The 21,677-nt window shown below is 43.2% G+C and overlaps 7 protein-coding genes across 7 annotated transcripts; 2 read left to right on the top strand and 5 right to left on the bottom strand.

The window, feature by feature from the left end:
• The first annotated feature begins 2,634 nt into the window (after positions 1 to 2,634).
• On the top strand, positions 2,635 to 4,314 carry BYT42DRAFT_534837 (WD40-repeat-containing domain protein). The gene is made up of 4 exons (XM_051565460.1): positions 2,635 to 2,663; positions 2,731 to 2,995; positions 3,078 to 3,774; positions 3,855 to 4,314. The coding sequence occupies exons 1-4, from the start codon at positions 2,661 to 2,663 to the stop codon at positions 4,213 to 4,215; spliced, it is 1,326 nt and encodes a 441-aa protein (XP_051422589.1). The 5' UTR covers positions 2,635 to 2,660; the 3' UTR covers positions 4,216 to 4,314.
• Positions 4,315 to 5,432: 1,118 nt separating this feature from the next.
• On the top strand, positions 5,433 to 7,240 carry BYT42DRAFT_574704 (uncharacterized protein). The gene is made up of 4 exons (XM_051568880.1): positions 5,433 to 5,659; positions 5,724 to 5,789; positions 5,865 to 5,930; positions 6,005 to 7,240. The coding sequence occupies exons 1-4, from the start codon at positions 5,545 to 5,547 to the stop codon at positions 7,009 to 7,011; spliced, it is 1,254 nt and encodes a 417-aa protein (XP_051422588.1). The 5' UTR covers positions 5,433 to 5,544; the 3' UTR covers positions 7,012 to 7,240.
• Positions 7,241 to 7,699: 459 nt separating this feature from the next.
• BYT42DRAFT_574700 (uncharacterized protein) lies at positions 7,700 to 9,504 on the bottom strand. Its single transcript, XM_051568879.1, has 4 exons — positions 9,281 to 9,504; positions 9,151 to 9,216; positions 9,010 to 9,075; positions 7,700 to 8,935 (listed from the first exon to the last, which is right to left on the bottom strand). Exons 1-4 carry the CDS (start codon positions 9,393 to 9,395, stop codon positions 7,929 to 7,931), a joined length of 1,254 nt encoding a protein of 417 aa, XP_051422587.1. The 5' UTR covers positions 9,396 to 9,504; the 3' UTR covers positions 7,700 to 7,928.
• Positions 9,505 to 10,580: 1,076 nt separating this feature from the next.
• BYT42DRAFT_574694 (mitochondrial branched-chain alpha-ketoacid dehydrogenase kinase-domain-containing protein) lies at positions 10,581 to 12,948 on the bottom strand. Its single transcript, XM_051568878.1, has 9 exons — positions 12,610 to 12,948; positions 12,496 to 12,546; positions 12,305 to 12,420; positions 12,054 to 12,226; positions 11,878 to 11,996; positions 11,299 to 11,810; positions 11,127 to 11,228; positions 11,017 to 11,063; positions 10,581 to 10,948 (listed from the first exon to the last, which is right to left on the bottom strand). Exons 1-9 carry the CDS (start codon positions 12,701 to 12,703, stop codon positions 10,882 to 10,884), a joined length of 1,281 nt encoding a protein of 426 aa, XP_051422586.1. The 5' UTR covers positions 12,704 to 12,948; the 3' UTR covers positions 10,581 to 10,881.
• A 464-nt stretch (positions 12,949 to 13,412) lies between these two features.
• BYT42DRAFT_574684 (S-adenosyl-L-methionine-dependent methyltransferase) lies at positions 13,413 to 15,302 on the bottom strand. Its single transcript, XM_051568877.1, has 6 exons — positions 14,894 to 15,302; positions 14,806 to 14,837; positions 14,629 to 14,719; positions 14,274 to 14,540; positions 14,110 to 14,149; positions 13,413 to 14,036 (listed from the first exon to the last, which is right to left on the bottom strand). Exons 1-6 carry the CDS (start codon positions 15,086 to 15,088, stop codon positions 13,849 to 13,851), a joined length of 813 nt encoding a protein of 270 aa, XP_051422585.1. The 5' UTR covers positions 15,089 to 15,302; the 3' UTR covers positions 13,413 to 13,848.
• Positions 15,303 to 17,234: 1,932 nt separating this feature from the next.
• Positions 17,235 to 18,748, bottom strand: BYT42DRAFT_615192 (uncharacterized protein; the record flags this gene model as incomplete). Its single annotated transcript, XM_051571936.1, has 5 exons — positions 17,235 to 17,275; positions 17,343 to 17,470; positions 17,539 to 17,600; positions 17,676 to 17,801; positions 17,864 to 18,748. 5 exons carry the CDS (start codon positions 18,746 to 18,748, stop codon positions 17,235 to 17,237), a joined length of 1,242 nt encoding a protein of 413 aa, XP_051422584.1.
• Positions 18,749 to 19,315: 567 nt separating this feature from the next.
• BYT42DRAFT_594314 (kinase-like domain-containing protein) lies at positions 19,316 to 21,285 on the bottom strand (the record flags this gene model as incomplete). The annotated part of the gene is made up of 3 exons (XM_051570762.1): positions 19,316 to 20,431; positions 20,560 to 20,761; positions 20,837 to 21,285. The coding sequence occupies 3 exons, from the start codon at positions 21,283 to 21,285 to the stop codon at positions 19,316 to 19,318; spliced, it is 1,767 nt and encodes a 588-aa protein (XP_051422583.1).
• Between the last annotated feature and the right edge of the window lie 392 nt (positions 21,286 to 21,677).

The raw sequence follows: 21,677 nt of genomic DNA, 5'->3' as shown, positions 1-21,677 counted from the left end.
TAAAGTATAAATAGGCAGATCACATTAATCGAAATAAAGGCATCCAACAGTCTCAAAGGATTCTCATTGTCTCTTTTGTTCTAAATTCTCTCATATATCACATTCATAACGCAGAATCTGTTGGCAAGATATTATCCTTAGAGGGTTAGCCCAAAAGAACCAAATCACTCAACTTCAACCTGAAAGCCGCAAAGGATGAGGATAGAAAACGTTATTGAAGTACCCATTACATTATTATAACATCTATCGAAACCAAGAAACGGATAGGATGGCGTAATGTGAAATGCTGCTATCATTGTTGCCTTGGATGCTCGTTGTTGTACAAAAATTATCAGACGATGAAAATATGGTGAGTAGCTTGAATATTTTGATGATGAAGCTGCTCAATTGGAGGGGAAAGAGCTCGAATCAATCTAAAGTGAAAGTTAAAGTGAAGTAGAAGTAGTTAGGGATCGCAAAACATAGATGAACAACAATAAATCAGTTGCTCATGGTTTTATTCTTTTAGACGTTACTTCGGCAACGGTACACTTTATGCAAGTATTCCTGGTTCTATCTCATTTAGTCTTCGTCGCCGGGAGAAAGGCATCACATCTTGCCTGCGATTTATCAACTTGGTTTTGGCGGCATTTGGTAAGGAAATACAACCGGCAGTGATTGGTGCATTATTAAGCTTTGCCACCGTCGATCGCTGCATGAAATACTGTTTAGAACAGCATTCGTGGGACATAACGTAGATTGGGCGTAATTTCACGGATTGCGACCTGTCCAAAAACAAATGATGAACAAAGAAATGGAACAGATGAACTGTGACTGATAAGGTCCGAACCTGTACAATCAAAAAGGTAGTTCAACGTCCTTCTTAACCTTAATCATGCAGTCTTGTTCTTGGTGTTCTCCACAGTTCAATAGTTTGCTCAGCTTACAGGGTCATATCCGGAGGAAGCATAAAAAGCAACAACCTCCATTGTTTTTGTCGTTGAATCAAGTATTGCCACCGGCAGCGTCAAATGATGTATCGCCATCGCCATCGAATGAACCGTCGCCCTCGTAAGTTGTTGTGCCTTTCTTTTTTTTTGTTTCGAACAAGTGGCGTTGTCTCGTTACTTTACTGATTCGAGAATCAGTGTTTCGATGGAGAATGGGCCGTCTTCATCTTTGTCCTCGGAAAAGTCGCGAACGCTGTCACCGATGGCTGATGTCCCTTCGTCCAATTCTCTCATCGCCCTTGTTATCATCCACAGTCTCTTCGTCGGCAGAGAGTTCACCATCTCTCTCGCCTGCCACATTCACTGTTCGTCCGCCTGATTGCTTGGCTTGTGAAATAACGTTTTGGAGATATTCTGGCATATACCTATGCAATATTATCATTATTTGTCCCGTGCGGCCAAAGGCGGGAGACCGTACATGAGGAGATCCAGCTACTGCGACGCGGCGTTATATTCAACAAAGGAACGCACCCCACTCCAAAGTCATCAGAAGGAGCAAAGTCGACAGCATTGTGCACGATGTGAAGGAGGCGGAAGTCGTGGACATGAACGACATGAAGATGATGAACGGAGAGATCGAGTGGTTGTCAACTTCTTTTTCCAGGCGCGGGGTCATAATCCATCATCAAAGTTGGCTGACAATGGCTGATTCAAAAAAACCATATAACCTTCTCATTGTCTCAGCCTTGGCTATAAAAATGCGGTTGAATTACATGCTGCGACTTCCCTTCTGTTTCCTTCTTTCAATTCCCCTCCCACTGCCTACGAAAAAAAATGATCCTGATCACCGCCTCTGTTCGTCTCGCGCCAGAGCCAGTTTTTTCATTCACATCTCAGAGCTGTAACCTATCAGTCATCTTGAGGACCTCGTCTTCCGGGACCCCTATCACCATATACTGCAATTCAAAAACGAGGCTGTGGGCAGCATTAAATACATGACGAAGGGATCCGCTTGGATCGTTAAGGGTAAGAGTTGTCACTTATTCGATCCATCCATCACAAAATTTTGACGCCTTTTTCCAACTTTAGACTAGTCCCGAATCAGTGCATGGGTCAACGAAAACAATCGTGCCCGAGTTAACGTATCCCTGACCCTAGATGAAATACGAGAAGGGCTCATAATGAACCCGGATGGACACATCGTACGACAAGGCCACCACCACGAGGAACTCTCATCTTCAAGGAAGTTGATGTTACCCATATTCTCTTCAAGGACAAATTCGAATTCTCCAGAAAATTGAAAACCCCTTATACTCACCATAAAGGCCGTTCTTGAAATTGACAAGGAAATAATAAATAAAGAAGCTTTTTACTGAACCTTGCTTGCGACAATGACATTAACGTGGGCCTTTGTGAAATTGGGATTTGTATTGAGCTATTTGTCATTCAGATCGGGGTCATTATACAAAGTATTAGTTTTGTAAGTAAATTGCTATTTTATCCGATACCATGAGCACAAAGAAGAAGGGTTATTGCTGTCACCGGGTCCATTGTTTTCTATGAATCGATCAGCAACTGCCAAAAAAAAGGCGGGGATGTTCCTTTTCCGGCAGTTGATTTGAAAAGTAGAGCGCCAATCAAATCGGGCTGTGACCGTTTAATTTTTTCGGTTCGATTTTTTTCGCTGCATTTGGTTCACTGTTGGGTTTTTTTTTATTGATTCCACCACTCATGGTAAGCATACGAACTTGAGATCTATTGCTGTTAGTTATGGCATGACTTATATTATTTCGAATTATAGAAAGTAAAAGCATTGTCCCGTTCGTCTAACGACTATTTGCGTGAGCGATCGCAAGATATTCACAAGATCCAACGCAATCTGGATCCTTCGGTGCATCCGTTTGAGCAAGGCCGAGAATACATTCGTGCGTTGAACTCGACGAAATTGGAACGATTATTCGCCAAGCCATTTGTTGGTGCTCTCAGCGGACACATCGATGGTGTTTACAGCATGGTCAAGCATCCCAGCCGATTGAACTCTATCATTTCTGGCAGTGGTGATGGTGGTAAGTATTGGCATAGAGCCAAGTCACACCTTTTTTTTTTTTTTTTTTTTTTTTTGCAAATGGATTGCTTATTGTTTGGTAGAAATTCGTATTTGGGAGCTTTCTGAGCAGCGAACAACATGGACCACTCGAGGTCACACGGGCATTGTCAATGGTGTGTGTGCTGGATCAGGTGAATCACAATTCTTGTCATGTTCCTCAGATAAAACGGTTAAAATTTGGAACGCTTCCGAAAGCACCGAAGCGTTGGAAACTTACATTGGAAGATACGCATTTACTGGTCTGTCACATCATCGCAGCGATCCTGTGTTTGCTACATCGGGTAATACAGTCGACGTCTGGGACGAACATCGATCGGAACCTATTCACGAGTTTGCATGGGGCGCGGATTCCTATCAGACTGTCAAGTTCAATCAGGTCGAAACCAATATTCTGGCAAGTTGCGGTACCGATCGCACCATTGTCTTGTACGATTTGAGAACGAACAAACCATTGTCGAAGCTTGTCATGTCCATGAGAACTAATGCGATTGCGTGGAACCCTATTGAAGCCTTTACATTTGCGGCTGCGAATGAAGATCACAACGCTTATATTTTCGATATGCGAAGGATGGAGAGCGCCAAGAACGTACTGAAAGACCACGTGTCTGCCGTCATGGATATCGATTACTCTCCTACTGGTCAAGAAGTCGTGACCGGCTCGTACGATCGCACTCTGCGTGTCTACAATGTACACAAAGGTCACAGTCGAGATGTATACCATACAAAGCGAATGCAAAGGTAAGCCGAACCCAGTACTTTAATACGTTGTCTCTCTGGCATTAGACACTCATCGTGTTTGTTTGTATTTTTTTTTATAGAATTTTCTCTGTTCAGTTCAGTATGGATAGCAAATACGTTTTATCTGGATCCGACGATGGCAATATTCGTATCTGGAAAGCGCATGCATCTGAGAAGATGGGTGTTAAAGATTGGCGCGAGAAGAACCATCTCGAATATTCACAAAAACTCAAAGAACGATTCTCTCATATGGATGAAATCCGAAGAATCGATCGTCACCGCCGTATTCCTGGTGATATTAAGCGGGCAGACAAAACCAAGAAGGAGATGCTTGCAGCACAAAAGAGAAAAGACGACAACCGACGCAAGCACAGCAAAAAGGCGGCAGAAGAAGAACGCGTATCGGAAAGAAAGAAGGCGATCATTGGCGTCGCAAAGTAGACTGTTTTCATCATTTGTTCATTGGCATTTTTTTTTCCTATAATTCCCAATATGTTTTTTTACTCATGTAACTGTAGAATATATCAGCTTATTTCATAGACTCAAACACTTTCCGAAGATGCTTTTGTGCATTGTGATCGGTTTAAGGTGATGGGTAATACGCGTAAGGGAACCTTCATGATTGTGCTGTGCTCAATCCTCATCGTTCCCATGACATACTCAACAGAACGGAAAAAGGGAAAAACATGTAACCATGACTATGAGTTGTCCAAAGCAACCGCTCACGCTCAATGTGAAAGTTTGGATGGCAAAAAAGTTATTTATACCAATGAGGGCAGACTAAATTATTTGTTGTTGCCATCTGAATCGAAAGATGCCTCGCTTGAAAGAGAACGACGTCGTTTGGCTGGGTTCTTTCTTTGCCCAGCTGAAAGTTTACGTCGTTTACAGCCAGATGAGGATGGGTATCGATGTTGGAGCGCTTCTTTATACGTTGAGCAGAAACTTTAGGCCGCTTACAGCAAAGAGGTGCCTAATCGTCGGGGTTGGCGCGTTTGCGACATGGCAAAAGTGAGGTTAACTGTTGATCTTGGTCCGGTTGGTGGAGCCTTCTGGAAGCAACCGGATCAGAACGGGATGGAGTACGTGCTTTTGGAGTGCCCGCCTCTGAAATAGGCGGGTCAGAAGACTGGCGCTCCATTCCCTTGTCTAGGCGCGAGCGCGCGGCGGTGGGACAGTTTTCTTTCGATGACCTTGTTTACGGCAACGGAAGCACCCATCCCAGGGGCAACGTACGGGAATGACGTTGGCCACCTTAGCCTGTAATTTTAACTTTTTCTGGAAGGTCGTCGATTTCGCTGTGCAGCTTAATGGTGACGTACCACTTTGTGAGGGCATCTCCATAAAACAACGGGGTTCAGCTTTTATAACATGCCCCAATGATTTAAGTGATTCCCTGAATGAGCCTACATCACAGCCAAGGGGCAAAGTCGAATAGGAATCGTCGGGCACCACGATGAACTGTCATTGAATGGAGCAAGTGCGAATAATCCGCAACTCCTTTCTTATATTGTATAGGCTGCTTTGTGAAGAAGGCAGCGAGAGAGATAAAGACAGACTTGAAGCCAATCTTCTGTGCATTGTGTCGCGTTAAAAAGTATTTTGCGGTGATTTAAAAACCTAAAATTCCCCAATTCTCATTTCCTCTTGAACCGCAGCTCTTTTTCTTTCCTTTGAGACCCTCTTTCACTGTCCTTCCTTTTGGTGTCTTTTTTTGACCATTAGTTGCCTTTTTTTTTGGTCTAATTCAAAAAGCTACCGTTTATTTTTATGAAGGTCCCAGCGTTGAAAGAATCTTCAGTGCGAAAGCGCCGACTGCGCTACCTCAAGCCTTATTACTCGCGACAGCTCAAACGACACGGAACGCTCCCGAACGATACAAACGGTAAACTCGTGGTTTGGTTTTTTCAATTTTTTGTCGCCCTTAACCTTGTTTGTGCCGCTGAAAGATGATGCTTTGATTTGTGGCTCCTCCACACTTGAAGACGGCTTAGAGCTCACTTGTAGCACTCATGGTCGGTTTCAGGGCTCACCTATATGACCAGTCTCACATATCCTTTTGGAATATTAACCCTCACTTGGGAATATAGTTTTATCCGATACTGAATTGTCTCATAAAGACGACACTGAGGCTTCCAATACTAACCAACGCGATGGTAATTGGATTAACTGCCAAGCCTAAATACCGAAAGCTCAATTTAACCTCAAAAAACTTGTCCGACTTGTGTAGCAAATTTGACGCCCCTTCCAGTGGAAGCCTGTTCCACCATCTGTGAAACTGACCTTGCCATGGGAACTTTGAAGGTTGCCTTCTCTACCGCTGAAGAGGACGGCCAAATGGTCGCTCCTGAAGACGCTCCCTCCGGTCAGAATGACCCTCCATCTCACTCTTCATCGGATGCTGAAGGTGACTCAAGTGAAGACAATGATGAAGAAAGTGGTTCGTCTGATGAGCAGGAAAACTTGAATGAAGACGATGAGGAAGACAACTGTTCCTCTTCGGATTATTATGAACCTGACAGCTCTTCAGCGGACGAAGCTGACGAAGCCCCATTGATTTCTTTCCTTGTCCATTCTGGCCAGAATAAACGCCCATGGGCTGAAGAAAAAATTGTTGAAAACGAAGAAACCGGCGCGGATGTTGGTCCATCGCACGTGGAAGAGGAAGAAAAGAAGCCCAAACCGCCGAAACGCCGTCGTTTGCGCAAGCACATTGATACGCTTCGCAATATTAGTGCAAATGAACTGGACAATCTGAGCGAAATCAGCCAGCGTTGCACTTACGAACTGCTTTCTCCGTCTTCCAAGGTGTCTCCTGTTGTTGTAGGCCACACTACTGGTGTCCGCCAACGCCACCTCAACCGAGCCAAAGCATCGCCATCCCGCCTTGATCAGCTGGCGCAGCGTGAAGTGACCGATTTGGATCTGAGCAAGCATTTCTTTATCCCCGAACAGTGGGTTACCAAGGACAGTGGAGAACAAGCAGCTGCGTGCAAATCGGATGGTGAGGATGACAGTGGCAATAGTGGCACCGATGATGTGATGGAAGCTTGTTCGGAACGTCCTGTTGTCGGAACATCCTCGGTTCCTGACAATGCTTCTACCACAGAGGTTAACCCTTACGGCGAGCTTCCTACCTCCAACTTTCCTGAAGCGACCATCGCGCCTACTTATTCAAACCTTTTCACCAAATTCTTGCATCGCATGTCTCGAATTTTCTTGCCTGACGGTATTTAAAAAAGAAGGTCATCTCTCATCACATTAACAATTTCTTTTGTCATTATGTATCCCCTTTCGCTTTTTCCTTGCCTGACATTTTCTTTTAAAAAGAGGTCTATACCTCTCTATAGTATTAATCCCACTTCATCGTCCTTTTTATCATACCAGTTCTTCCATTTTACCCACATCATAGCGTTTATTATTAAAATAAATCCGTAACCTCATTGTGTTACAGATTCTTCTATCATACTGTGATACTGGTCTTGTCCTGGGTGGCAGTCTTTTCTTTACCGGCAATTCAACCTTTAGATTCTGCGCCTAATGTCAGCAGAGACAAAATCACCTTAAACGCGAATAAGTCATGTTGAATATCGATACGATAATTAAGTGCTTTCATATCCATTCGGATTTCTGAATCCGCTAATCTTAAAAAACATCAGGCCAAAGGATACTCTGAGTTAAGAAGGGGGCTTACTGCACATCAGGATGATCCGGTTACTGTGGCACCGAAAGAATATCAAAATCTGGGGCAGTTGACCAAAGGTTTAACAACCCTGGCGGAAGCTGATTAAACTTGTTTCTTTCTAGTGTATCCAAATCAGACATAATCCTTCTTTGGGTACGTTTTCACAGAAATTCACACCAAAAGCCGCTTAAAAAACAAAAAAGAACTGCCAATAAAAAAAAATATGCCAATATCACAGTATGATAGAAGAATCTGTAACACAATGAGGTTACGGATTTATTTTAATAATAAACGCTATGATGTGGGTAAAATGGAAGAACTGGTATGATAAAAAGGACGATGAAGTGGGATTAATACTATAGAGAGGTATAGACCTCTTTTTAAAAGAAAATGTCAGGCAAGGAAAAAGCGAAAGGGGATACATAATGACAAAAGAAATTGTTAATGTGATGAGAGATGACCTTCTTTTTTAAATACCGTCAGGCAAGAAAATTCGAGACATGCGATGCAAGAATTTGGTGAAAAGGTTTGAATAAGTAGGCGCGATGGTCGCTTCAGGAAAGTTGGAGGTAGGAAGCTCGCCGTAAGGGTTAACCTCTGTGGTAGAAGCATTGTCAGGAACCGAGGATGTTCCGACAACAGGACGTTCCGAACAAGCTTCCATCACATCATCGGTGCCACTATTGCCACTGTCATCCTCACCATCCGATTTGCACGCAGCTGCTTGTTCTCCACTGTCCTTGGTAACCCACTGTTCGGGGATAAAGAAATGCTTGCTCAGATCCAAATCGGTCACTTCACGCTGCGCCAGCTGATCAAGGCGGGATGGCGATGCTTTGGCTCGGTTGAGGTGGCGTTGGCGGACACCAGTAGTGTGGCCTACAACAACAGGAGACACCTTGGAAGACGGAGAAAGCAGTTCGTAAGTGCAACGCTGGCTGATTTCGCTCAGATTGTCCAGTTCATTTGCACTAATATTGCGAAGCGTATCAATGTGCTTGCGCAAACGACGGCGTTTCGGCGGTTTGGGCTTCTTTTCTTCCTCTTCCACGTGCGATGGACCAACATCCGCGCCGGTTTCTTCGTTTTCAACAATTTTTTCTTCAGCCCATGGGCGTTTATTCTGGCCAGAATGGACAAGGAAAGAAATCAATGGGGCTTCGTCAGCTTCGTCCGCTGAAGAGCTGTCAGGTTCATAATAATCCGAAGAGGAACAGTTGTCTTCCTCATCGTCTTCATTCAAGTTTTCCTGCTCATCAGACGAACCACTTTCTTCATCATTGTCTTCACTTGAGTCACCTTCAGCATCCGATGAAGAGTGAGATGGAGGGTCATTCTGACCGGAGGGAGCGTCTTCAGGAGCGACCATTTGGCCGTCCTCTTCAGCGGTAGAGAAGGCAACCTTCAAAGTTCCCATGGCAAGGTCAGTTTCACAGATGGTGGAACAGGCTTCCACTGGAAGGGGCGTCAAATTTGCTACACAAGTCGGACAAGTTTTTTGAGGTTAAATTGAGCTTTCGGTATTTAGGCTTGGCAGTTAATCCAGTTACCATCGCGTTGGTTAGTATTGGAAGCCTCAGTGTCGTCTTTATGAGACAATTCAGTATCGGATAAAACTATATTCCCAAGTGAGGGTTAATATTCCAAAAGGATATGTGAGACTGGTCATATAGGTGAGCCCTGAAACCGACCATGAGTGCTACAAGTGAGCTCTAAGCCGTCTTCAAGTGTGGAGGAGCCACAAATCAAAGCATCATCTTTCAGCGGCACAAACAAGGTTAAGGGCGACAAAAAATTGAAAAAACCAAACCACGAGTTTACCGTTTGTATCGTTCGGGAGCGTTCCGTGTCGTTTGAGCTGTCGCGAGTAATAAGGCTTGAGGTAGCGCAGTCGGCGCTTTCGCACTGAAGATTCTTTCAACGCTGGGACCTTCATAAAAATAAACGGTAGCTTTTTGAATTAGACCAAAAAAAAAGGCAACTAATGGTCAAAAAAAGACACCAAAAGGAAGGACAGTAAAAGAGGGTCTGAAAGGAAGGAAAAATTAGAGGAAATAAAAAAAAAAGGTGGACTTCAAGACATCCAAATGAAATTGAGGGATCGGCTTTAACCATCGCTTTATTTCTATTGGCTGACACTGCGAACTCACTCCACCTCAAGCGAACATCATAATGGAAACCAGCAGGCCCTTGGGTAGACCGGCAACTATCCCATTTTGCACCATGGAACCATTTGCTGGATTTCATACAATAAAACATCCACATAAACATTTTATTTTATCTCTTTTCTTCGCTTGGCTACGCGTTATTACTTTTCAATGCAAACTACTCCAGAAAAAAGAAGAAAAACCCCAGAGAGTGTTCGCGCTTACTCGGTTAACGAGAGATCGTCTCCCACGTGATGAATCAATTACATGATGTTTCGTCACCAAGTAAGGTATGTAATAAGTATGCAACAAGAACTGTGCAGACTTTCCATACATTAGAGTATTCTATTTCGCGGGTCTTATGTACTGATCATTGTTCTGAGTCTAGCTTTTCTTACCAAAGTCATTGAACATCCTTAGGTGGAACATCGTGTCCTGAGTGCAACGCGGTTAGGTGAACATATGCGCCCTCCCAATCAGGATTTTTGAGAACGCCGGAGCGTGTACCGGTTTAGAAAGACACACGTTATCTCAACCTGCTATTGTGTCTACCAAAGTAGCCACAAAACTGGAGAATCAACCTTTGTCGTTGTTACCTGTTGCATCTCTGGATGTATATGGTTTAAGCATTGTTGGGGTTATGTGTGCTTTAATCGTAGCTGCTTAAGCAAACCAACTTCAGCCCAATCAATGTCGATAGTGAGGACCAGTGGTCCCGGTAAACTTTGCTGGTCACTCAGTTGCTTCTTTTGAACGCTTGCTATGTGCTTCGAAGGACATAAATCCGTATTTTTTCTGTTACTTGTCAACATTGGTGTGCGTCGACGTATGGTGTCTCCTAGCCCCCATGGTACCGGTGATGCCGGTTTAGAGCTTTCTTCCTTGGTTATGAGTTTGCATTTGTTTGCGGAATCATTTAAATCATTCTGATGCGTTGTGAAAACCGGATCTCTTTGCACGGAAAGCCAGTCCAAGATCGATCACCTAGGTTTCTAGTGTTGGCTACTTCTTCTGTACGTCAACTGATCTAAATCAGTGATTTGCTTTGCGCTGTCTGGCTCACAAATTGACTTGCATTTTCCGAAATGATCTTTTTACTGTTCTTAGAAAATAAGTGTTTCTCGGAAAAGTTGAAATGTAAAGGTCAGGGTTACATGATGATTAAGGATTTACGCAAATCGTAGGTCGGGTAGTTGTATGTTACAGTGATTATTTTGGAGGAAGCTAGGTTCAATAAATACAGCAATAGAATACATGATGGGAGCAAAGAGTAATTTACATAATCAAAGGTTCATCGCTGTTGGAGAGTCGATTCAAATGGAGATAAGCATCCGTACCATAACTATTAGAAAATATCAAGATGTGAATCTATGTAAATTCTTCTTAACCAATGATGCCTCAACCACTCACCCTTCCATGGAGATCAACTTCAAATCGCCACCAAAATATCGAGCATACTAAAAGTAAGAGGTGGCGTGTTATCAAGGCAGAATATCCCAATAAAGTAGAGCTTAACTTACCAGTCGGGAAATAGGTAAACCATAGCCGAATCCAGCCATTGGTGCTTTGAATTCGGTCTTGTTGAACTCTGGTTCTAATGATTGTCGTTGGGCAGTTGTGTACTATTGACAAAATTTGGATTAACCTCATTGACGCATAGAGAGCACACCGATATCTGTATGATTCACTTACCATGTACGTCCATACATGTGGTATACCGGAACGAGGAATACCACCTCCTTCATCCGAAATTTTAATCGTAATATCTTCTTTACCGTGTGCAATGATCAGCTTGACCGGCGGATATTCGTCCTCGTAATCGGGACCATATCGCTCCACCACGGCACGTAAGGAATTTTTCAACAATTCGAAAAGCATATGGTTGAGATGCGACGGAACATACATGAATTCAATGTCACCAGGACAATACATCTGCACTTCAGGTGCTTTAAACAGGCTGTAATGCTCCTCGCAGATAAACCTCGCATTAGCAATGGCGTCTTGGGCGATCTCTTGAATATTGGTATGCGTGCAAATGATGCCCACATAATCATCCCTCGTTGGCCCTCTGTAAAGTGTTGAGTGTTGGCCTATTAACATACGAATGCCAATACGGGACATGTAAAAACGATCGAGGAACTCTTGGATATCAGGAGACAAGGTACGTAATTTAGAATGCTCCTTGTATTCGAGGATCCCCTGTGCTAATATCCGACGATGTGTGAGAGATGGGTAAAAAAATAGAAAGATAACAGAAGCTGTTCGGCTTACCCATGGTGGTGACGACAGGATCGTGCCTTCGTTTGATGGTTTCGATGGCTTTTACAAAATCTTCGGTATATGTGATAATATCGGGGGAGCACTGAATATCATTGATATCATTGTAATACCTGTAGTAGCCGAGTATGAGAAAGAATACGTTTCATTGAGTCGATGTTTCCCCTTACCGATGGCCTATGGGGACGGATGGGAATTGGATATGGTTATTGTATACAGGTTGACCCAGAGACGGATTTGGTACACTGCGGGGTAAAGCGCGGACATTGTTATTTTGAAAAGCCCGCTTGAAGGATTGTTTCATTGACGACGATATCCGCGGAGCAGGCATTTCAACAAGTTCCTATTATGATAACATCCTTGATATTCAATGACTTGACCTCTTGCTTGGCTTCATGGAGTCCCCTTATAAATAATTTACCTGAAATGACTGTGCGTACCAATTTTTGACCTTGATGATCGACGGCATTCGACTTAAACTTTTTGGTAACTCTTCCAACTCTTTCACACGATGGGCTAACCGTATAGGTAACTCCTCTAATATCACAATAAACAAATTACATCTTGTTTTCATGCCGATTGTGCTTCAGTTGCTTGCAAGCATTGACATACCATGAAGGAATTGACTCGCTTTGAAAAGAGTAGCGTTGGATGGCTTTTGACCTGTCAGACTCTCGTTAGTTGTCAGTGCTTCTTGTGTTTTTGTGAGACCTGACGAAGCATTACCAAACATCACCATCTGGCGCAGTGAGACTCCCGTTTGCGGAAATCTTGCAAAGTGCTTTATCTTTTCGTAAAGTGGGGGTTTGATTTGGAACATGGACAAATGTTGATGTTAAATGAGACGGAAAGGAACGGAGCCAGAAACGCAGGGCAGTGTCGGTGGGTCGATTATGATACAACAGAGCAACTCAGTCACAGAGGGTTTAGCCGCCGTTGTTCAAAAACTCATCGAACCATTTTATCAAATCATCCACACCGTTTTCCCCGGGTTACACGATACCTACTTCTTGGTACTCATGCTCGCCAACAATGCCCTGGTACAAAAAAAAAAAAAAAAAAAAAGATCGTCCAACTATGCCACACATATAGCAACTAGCTTATACTTCAGATATCAACGGCGTTTTCATCATCCTTTATGGTGTTCATTATCGTACCATTCGCTGGTTGACAACAGCAGCCATAGGGAGAAAAAGAAAGTAGAAAGGCTGATCGTATGATTTCGGCCACTGCCCAGCAAAATTGTCTATACCATGCCATTTTTATTCGTCAAAAAGAATCTTCAGCATGTAACAGTAACACTTACAGTCATCCATTCTCGATATGGGAACGGATTCTCAGGTCGCCATAAACATCCGGTCCATGGGCGCTACAATGGCGGACTTGAAATGTTCACCTTTCGTTGGATCTTGGCATCCACCCCGCATTTTGGGTCATTGTCAAAATGGTGTTTGTTTCAATAATGTTTTTATTCTTTGGACATAGTAATGCATGAAAAGCATGGGTTAGCAAGAACATGATGTTGGTAGTTTTTTCATCCGGGGCTTCGCATGGATGTGGTATCGCGGATGTTCGTAAAGGAAAGAATCAGTTGATTCTGGAATGTAGTGTGTTAAAGTGCGGTTTTCTGCTCAGCAGAGGAAAAAGTGATAAATGATAAAAGAGTAATAACAATAGCAGAAAAATCAGCAGAAAGTAGAAGAAGATAAGTGAACAGAAAAGATTAAAAATACACGGTATAAAGTTGGCATGGCAGCATTTACAAGGTACGTGGTTTTTGACCCATACACACGCTAAAGGACCACATGGCTTCGGGCAGCTTTTGGCATTCCTGGCAAAGTCTCTTTAGAAAGAGCGGATAGTTCTGCGGTGCGATGCCCAAAGGTTCAGCCAAAAATGGTTGGGCTGTTTTAAAAATAGTGCACGCATCCCATAGAAACTCTCGATTAACATGGTCGCTCCGACCTACATTTGAAAGAGAAGAGAACAAAAATAAGGTTGAGCACGCCCGTCGATGGTATCTTCACTTGGCTTACCCAAATAAATATCCTTTGTCTCGTAATGCTCTATAATAAAGCCTGCATTTTGTTGCAGAGTGGGTAGCTGGGACGCTACGTGGGGTTCTTGACCACGACTGAAGATGGTGTCCTTGACTACAAATAAAAGTGCCGATCAGTGATCAAATAAGGAAACTACCAATGCTGCCCGAAAATACCCTATACTTACAGACCTGACCGGCCCAAACGATAAAATCATTGCCTCTTTCCTTCAAAAGGAGAAACATAAAATAAAAATAAGCTTTTGGATTTCCCACGACCCGGATAGCCAATGTTTTTGCTGTTCTTTTTTTTTGTGTGTCCATCTTAAAAAGTTGGAGATCAATGACTCACCAACATACCGCACTCTACGGATTGTAGATATCCACCGGGTTTTAATACACGATATAGCTCTTTAATGACCGTTGGCCATTGTTCCTTTCGCAGAGCAATGATAAATAACCGCATATTGACGAAATCAAATGTATTGTCGGGAAATGGTAACCGTTCGAGTACATTGGCTACTTGGAAGCTCACATTGGAAGGTCGGATATTCGTTGGAAAGATGTCGCACATATCCACGCCAATGAAATTGCTGCATGGGTACTCTGTGGCCATATCCTATCATTGATTCATTCATTCCAAAATAACACATTCTAATTAGTGAGAACCGCATCGATCTTGCACTTGAGCATTGGCGTGTATATACCATTAACCATGTCCCTGGACCGCATCCAACATCAAGGACCAAAGCGCCTTGTTCTAGTGGCACTGATTCACGGCATTTCTCAACTACATTGCTGGATAATTTCAGTTATGCGTCAATAAAAAAATGAAGTCCTTTACTCGATTGCATGTTGGGGAACTTTCTTTTGTCTCGACTTACCCTCTAAATAATGTTTTCAAAGCAAAATGTTGCTACGGACTTGAGTTACAAGCGTTGCTCAACAACCACAGTGCTAGAGATTACTTACGCCAACCAGTCGATCGATCTCTTCATCGTCATTGGGGAACCAGTACGCTGAACTGGAGACATCATGAAACTTTCGTCCAAACCGCATAACGCTGCCGTCGGACGATCCTGAATTGGTCTGGAACTGGTTTTGACGTTGGCTACTGCTTTGTCGTGCTTGACGTTTTTTACTGCTGGTGGAAAATTTGGCTCCCATAGTGATAGGTCGTTGAACTTCGGATTCGATAATAAAGGGAAAAAAGAAAAAAGGAAAATGGGGTCAATTTCCTGCTTCGACAAAACGAAGAAAGAAGAAAGAGATCCGTTTACGGCGAGATCCATTATTCCGATATCACTATAAGTTGATGTGAATTGTACAACGGAACCATGGTGTTTATAACGACCGTATTGCTGTGTCACATCAAAGCGTGGGCAACCTTGTTCCTTCTTTGTTCAATCTTTCTCAGAAGCATTATCACATGGTCCGAGCGGCTTGATTAAATTCAATAAACGACTCATCATTGGCCTCAAATCAATAAAATAATGCTTTCCTTCGGTGCCACAGCCAATTTCAATAAACTTATATCATCATGTGATTCTAAACATCCTGGGGAAAAGATAAGGAAGCCATGTCTTTTTACGTAAGCCGAATCAGGAATTACTCTTCTTCGTTCCAAACGCGTTAGTACAGCCGGATTCTGGCTGTGTAACTTGACTAACCCAACTGTCACCAGAATTCAAAATACACATGGAGTGTAAATGTTTTTCCTACGCTTTCAGTTTGACTGATCTAGTCTTGGACCTCGTTTAACAATATCGGAAAATCTCACAAACTCCTGCAGGAAAACTCAAAAAATAAAAAAAAGACATAAAAATGTATAAATCAATGAAGCGTCGTGTTTTCAGCCTGCCCTCATGAATAAAATGATACAAGAGGGAAAATCAGAGGTATGACTAGAATCTTTTTAATATAGGAAGAATAGATCCGATCTTCGGGCAGAAAGCGATGTCGCCTGGGAAAAATTTGTTCTCCTCTTCCGTCGAGTACTCCAACTGCTAAAGCAACGAAAAAAGAAATAGCTGATCCAAAGTCCCAGGTTTTCATTGGTTTACTGTATCTCAATCGCTGGTCCAAGCTATTCATATCAGCTATTTTTGTCGCAGCAACTGGTTCAGCAGAGTGACATTAATCACGTTTATTTGGGAAAGATCGCGTTTAGAGACTCGTGCTGTTTGTTCCAGTAGGCTATCAGATTGTGCTTTAGTTTGGTGTAGCTGTCAGAATGAAAAAACCCGGGCATGGGTCATTTGAATCTCAGAATAGAAAGCACCGAACTAGGGACGATGGCGTCTGTGCCTTTTTCGTGCGTATGGGTTCGTACGTTGTCATCGAAACAGGGCAATTCAGCAGATCATTTTTTGAGGAAGAGAAAGAACATCTTATCTGGCTGGAAGCGAAATGCTGCTTCAACTATCAAGTTTGACACCTGGAAAATCTTTTTTGCTTTCACAAGGTGACTATCCTTCTCAATGTTGGTGTCATGTTGTGCGACGTACCTATGGAATGAAGTGCATTTATAAATTTAGCGCAGCCAATGATCCGCCATCGACTTATTCTTTTCAATAAGATACAAATTCCAGAAAAAACATGTTCTTGCAACATGAATTTACTCATTAAATGACACATGGTTTATTCTTGAGGCAGCAGATTCAATGCCACTGAAAAAAACAGATAAATAAAATTTAAAAAAGTAAGGTCAATTTCTTTAAGCAAAGCATGTAAAAAATAAAAAAAAAATTCCCTAGTAAGGGGAAAGGCCGTTTTTTCGGCCTAACTTTTGGTGATTGGCTCAAACAGATCCCCGACCAAAAACTTTCTTTCCCTTTCAGGCATTCGCTCTCTGCTTTTTGGAACCTTGTTGCTCTGCGAGTGACATCCAAAAACTTTTGCGGGGAAGAACGGTCCACCAAGCTTGTCATAGTGGAAGTAGGTGCAAAATTTCAGATGCGAAAAGTTTTCTTTACTAACTATTCAATAGCGACATCTGTGTAGTCCCGATGCGAAAGGAATAACGGCATAGGGATAAATTTATCGGATCGTTGCTTTTTCGCTTTCATTAATTAAACTAATTCCCAGATTAACAAGTGTACTGTATTGCAAATGTCGTAGAGTTTGCAACAAGGAATGCAACCAGTTTTTTACCAATGTACCCAACATTGTTTGAAAACAGTGCCACAATTTTTCAGATCGCCGACCTCTTTTTTTTTTATACTTTTCAAAGACAATGGATTAAATTATACTAGTTTAAAATGCAAAGGAATATGGTAGGTAGTTCTTTAGCATGCAATAGGCCGACTTCTTTCTATGCCACTTCATCAACATGTAAGTTCCCGGATCGCATACCTGTATCAAAAATAAGATTCAATGTGAGCGGTACGGGCCTGCATTCACTTTATCATTAGCGACTTACTCTCACTCAAAGGCACTGCCTCTACGTATTGTTGTTTGCTCTTCTTCTTCTTCTTCTGAGGTCGAATAACAGTGACCGGTATGGCCGATTTGTGTACCAGGTACGTAGAAATGGAGCCCATTAACAGACTGTCGAGAAAATTGGATTTCCGTTAATCGCCCAGTTTTATGCATTTTCCTAATGCGGAATCACTTACCCTTTCACGGTGCCTCGACCCCGACTGCCACATACCACCATCGTCAAATGAAGCTCCTTGATCTATACCAACATTGCAGAAATCTAGTTAGCATGGGCCTTTTCTCTAAACCAAACCCTCTTAATTCAAAAACGTACCAGCTTTTTCAAGACCGATTTCACCCGTCCAATGATCGCATATGTGTGGAGTTTGATATCAAACAGCATCATTTGGCTCAGCATCTTTTTCGCTTCGTCCGTTACCGCATGTGAAGCCTCCTCCAGCTTTGAATGAATCAACTCATTGTTAGAAACCATCCATACCCCCATGTGGATTCCTGTGTTACCTCTTTATCTACGGTCATGCCGGATGTATCAGGATTATCCTCGCGATTGAGGACTGTGGCAACGTGCAATTCGTCACCATCACGCATCATGGTGCCCATTGTCCACTCAATAGCGTAGAAACTTTCTTTACTGAAATCGCATGCCACAAAGTAGGCGCGCGATTTCCGTTTGGGTAATTGACCTTCCAACTCGCTAGGTTTGCCCGTAGGCCCTACTCCATACACTTGTGTAACAACAATACGATCTGGCTCAGAGACGACGCATGGAGGTTCGGCAAATACAAGTAAACGACGATGGAGAGATTGACTGCGGTTACGCAAGGATTTATCCTTCTTTTGGGGATTATCAGGCTGCGGTACAGGTATATGGCGGTTCGATTCAGTTCGTTCCAATAGCTCGGGATCTTCCTCCCATAATTCTTCCTGCTCCATAGGATGATCGTGCTCGTATCTGTTGGTCTCAATGTTCTGACGTTCTTGAATCCTTTCCATTTCTCCCCATAACAGATCCATCTGACTGTAATCTGGAGACACATCCTCTGATTTTGGTGTCGGTCGTTCAGCCGGTTTGGCGGAAACGATCGTCTGGTTGTTATCCTTTTTCACTTCATCTGCACCTGCTGCGATTTGTTCTTCTTCATCTGACGAGACAGATTCCGTATCACTTTCTTGTTGTATTTTATTCTGAAGATCCTCGGGTTCTTCTGCTTCTTCTTCTTCGTCTTCGCTTTCGTCTGGTGGGGCTGTATGGTCATTTTCATCCACCTTGTTGATATCTTCCAGTTCCGTCTTTAGCCATTTCCGTCGCACGGGCTCTTCAGTGTTTACTGGATAGGATATCTTATCCTTGGTGGTATCTACGCCCTTGGTGCTGTTTTTAGACATGGGTGGAGTAGAGGAAAAGAGAAAAGAGAAGGAATGAAATCCATGCTGAGTTTCATTTCCTTCTCACACGATTTCCCATAGCAAAATCCGAAACCAGAAAACCACAGTGACAAGAAGGTTTTTCTAAACTCCGAAACATCACTCGTGCACTGGCTTTTTTTTTCCACACACAATTTGTCGTATGATTGAACCACCCCGCCATGTCCATTCAAATCCGCCAATTTTCCTTATTTCTCGAATGGAAAAAGATTGATTTTGATCTTTTAATGATGGAAAAAATATACAGATATACGCAAAACCCTTGATTCTTTTGATGGTTGAACACAGAGCTTAAGCGGAAAGGGAAAAAAAATGAGATGGCAGCTGGCCCGAAGAGGGTGGGGTGGATATTTACAGGAAGGTGAGAAAGAAAGAAAGAGAGAAAAAGAGGAAGATCAATTTCCTAGCCTTCGTATTTTTCCACCCGATTTCTCGTAAATGAAAGGGAAAAGTTTTCGAGATGGAAATTGTGTAAAAGAGGGTGAATTTTTGGGTGAATATTTACAGAGAGAGGGAAAAAGGGGGGTTTTACTTGAACCAAACGTCAATTTCGTCGTCTTCATCATCGTCTTCCATGAGACTCGCTATCGTATCGGGATCGTAGTGGGCGGGATCGTCACGTACATAGCTGAAGCCTTTGAAGGCGGATTGGATGGACGTGCTTAATGCGTTGCGTTGGTATTTCTGGGAAGCAGAGGGAATATTGATGGCTTTGCTGGGCAGCGAAATGTCCGACGCATCGGAATCATCATCTGAAAATACACCTTTGGTGTCACGGTTCTTTTGCCGGGCACTGGGACGGTGGGGTGGCTGAACCTTCTTTTTGGAAATAAGATCCCAACGAATACCCTTGAAGAAAGGATGTTGCTTGACCTGCTTGACATCATGGGCACCTAGACGTTGACGAGGATCGCGGTCCAATAAGCGGCGAATGATATCCACGGCCTCAGAGGATAGGAAGGACGGAAATTTGACGGACGCTTTGCAAATACGACGGTACAAGGTTTCCAAGTTGCTGGAATGGAACGGTGGCAATCCGGTCAACATTTCATACAGCAAGATACCAAGACTCCACCAATCGACGGCTTGTCCGTAAGGTTGCTGTAATACCATTTCGGGAGCCAGGTACTCAGAGGTGCCACAAAAGGTGCGGGTGTGATCCGTGTTGTGCAATTCCTTGCACAGACCAAAATCGGTCAGAGCGAGATGACCTTGACCGTCCATTAGAATGTTTTCGGGTTTCAGATCACGATAGACAACGTGGTGGGCATGAATTTCTTCGAGCGCGCACACGATTTCCGCGGCATAGAACCGCGTATGTTCTTCGGTCAAGCGTCGTTCACGTTGCAAATATTCGAACAGTTCGCCCCCAGGCAGATAATCCATGACCAAAAACAAGTCATCGGCGGTCTGGAAACTGTACTTGAGCGATACAATAAAAGGACTTGAAAACGTTTGAATCAACACATTGCGTTCGGACAGAGTGTGAGTGACCTCGTTTTGGGCAATCAAGGCACGCTTCGAAAGCACCTTCATGGCATAGATGCGGTTGGAATCCTTCTTGATGACTTGATACACTTTGCCAAAGGAGCCACGACCGATCAGTCGTACAATTTCGAAGGAGTCAGGTGTCAACTTTTGCGCCTAAATAAAAAAAAAAAAAAATTCAACGTTACATCAGTTTGTCGGAGTGTCTTGATCTTCCTATTTTTTTTTGTTTTTCTATGGCGACGATGTGTTACCGTTTCTACCCCACAATAGGTGGCCTGTACACGGATTTCGCCGGTAACTTGATCTTGGTTATCTTTTGCATCGGGATGCGGCTGGAGTCGGAACATTAATTCCACAGTCTTTTTGTTCGGCAACTGAGGCTTGAGCGACGCCATGCTCAAGGGACGAGGGTTGCCATTGGGCAAAGGATTACCACGATCGTACACAGAAATACAAAGTACGCCTTCGTTGTCCTGGACATCACTAATGGTTTCAATTCGTCAGCATGACAAAGTTCCTATTTTGATGTTGGGGATTCCCCGAACATGTTAGACTTACAAATGGTCGGTATAAAGCCACTTTGGACAACTGGCTTTCATGGCGAGTTCAAACATATCATAGGGACTAGGTGGTGAAGTGGGACTCTTTTCCAAAATTTTCGCGGGGTGTTGATCAAGGGTACACATAGCATGATCCTTGTAGGATAAGACACAATAGATGTCTGCTTTGGTTGGGTCGACAATGGATAAATTACGTGCTTCGACAATGGTAAGGGTAAGTCGACCGGCGACATGGTGCACTACAGGGGCAGGAGGGGCGGCTACTGGCGTCTCCGGCTTCGTTTTGATGTCTGTCAGGGCTTGTCTAAAAGACGCGAGTGAAAGTGACGAACGTGCATAACGTAGGGTTTCGCCAAGTTTGCCGAGATTTTCGCTTAAGCTGGTCGATAATTTGGGACTGGCATGAACAGCGATATTCTTGATCAAGGAATCCGTATAATCCGTCATGGTGAAAGGGAAAAAAAGATATAGAAATTATCAGTATAGACTATGCGATTTCTGTGTCTTTTGGTGTCTCCAGGATAACACACAGATGGAAAAACGAAAAATGGGACAAAAATAGGTTCTCCCTTTTTATATGGACGGTTTAAGCATCTTTTGGTTGGGGGAAACTTTTTCCCCAGCGGCAAGTATCCAAACATGGCAGCTTCTCTTTGTTTCGCCCAACGAAAAAATTCTGTAGGCGGACCTTGATTCGCCCCATTCTCAGTCATCATCGATTATCATTCACGCTTATCAATGGGTCCATGTCATTCTTTATTTCCTCAATACGTTCACGGCAAAGCGTACTATTTGGCTTTTTGTAATTAAAAACGAGCTATTCAAAAGCCATGATATTG

This window comes from Radiomyces spectabilis (assembly GCF_025331425.1).
Source record: "Radiomyces spectabilis strain NRRL 2753 chromosome Unknown BYT42scaffold_8, whole genome shotgun sequence".
NCBI classification, from domain to species: Eukaryota; Fungi; Mucoromycota; class Mucoromycetes; order Mucorales; family Radiomycetaceae; genus Radiomyces; species Radiomyces spectabilis.
Note: the sequence above shows the minus strand (reverse complement) of the source record. Positions and strands in the feature narration are given on the sequence as shown.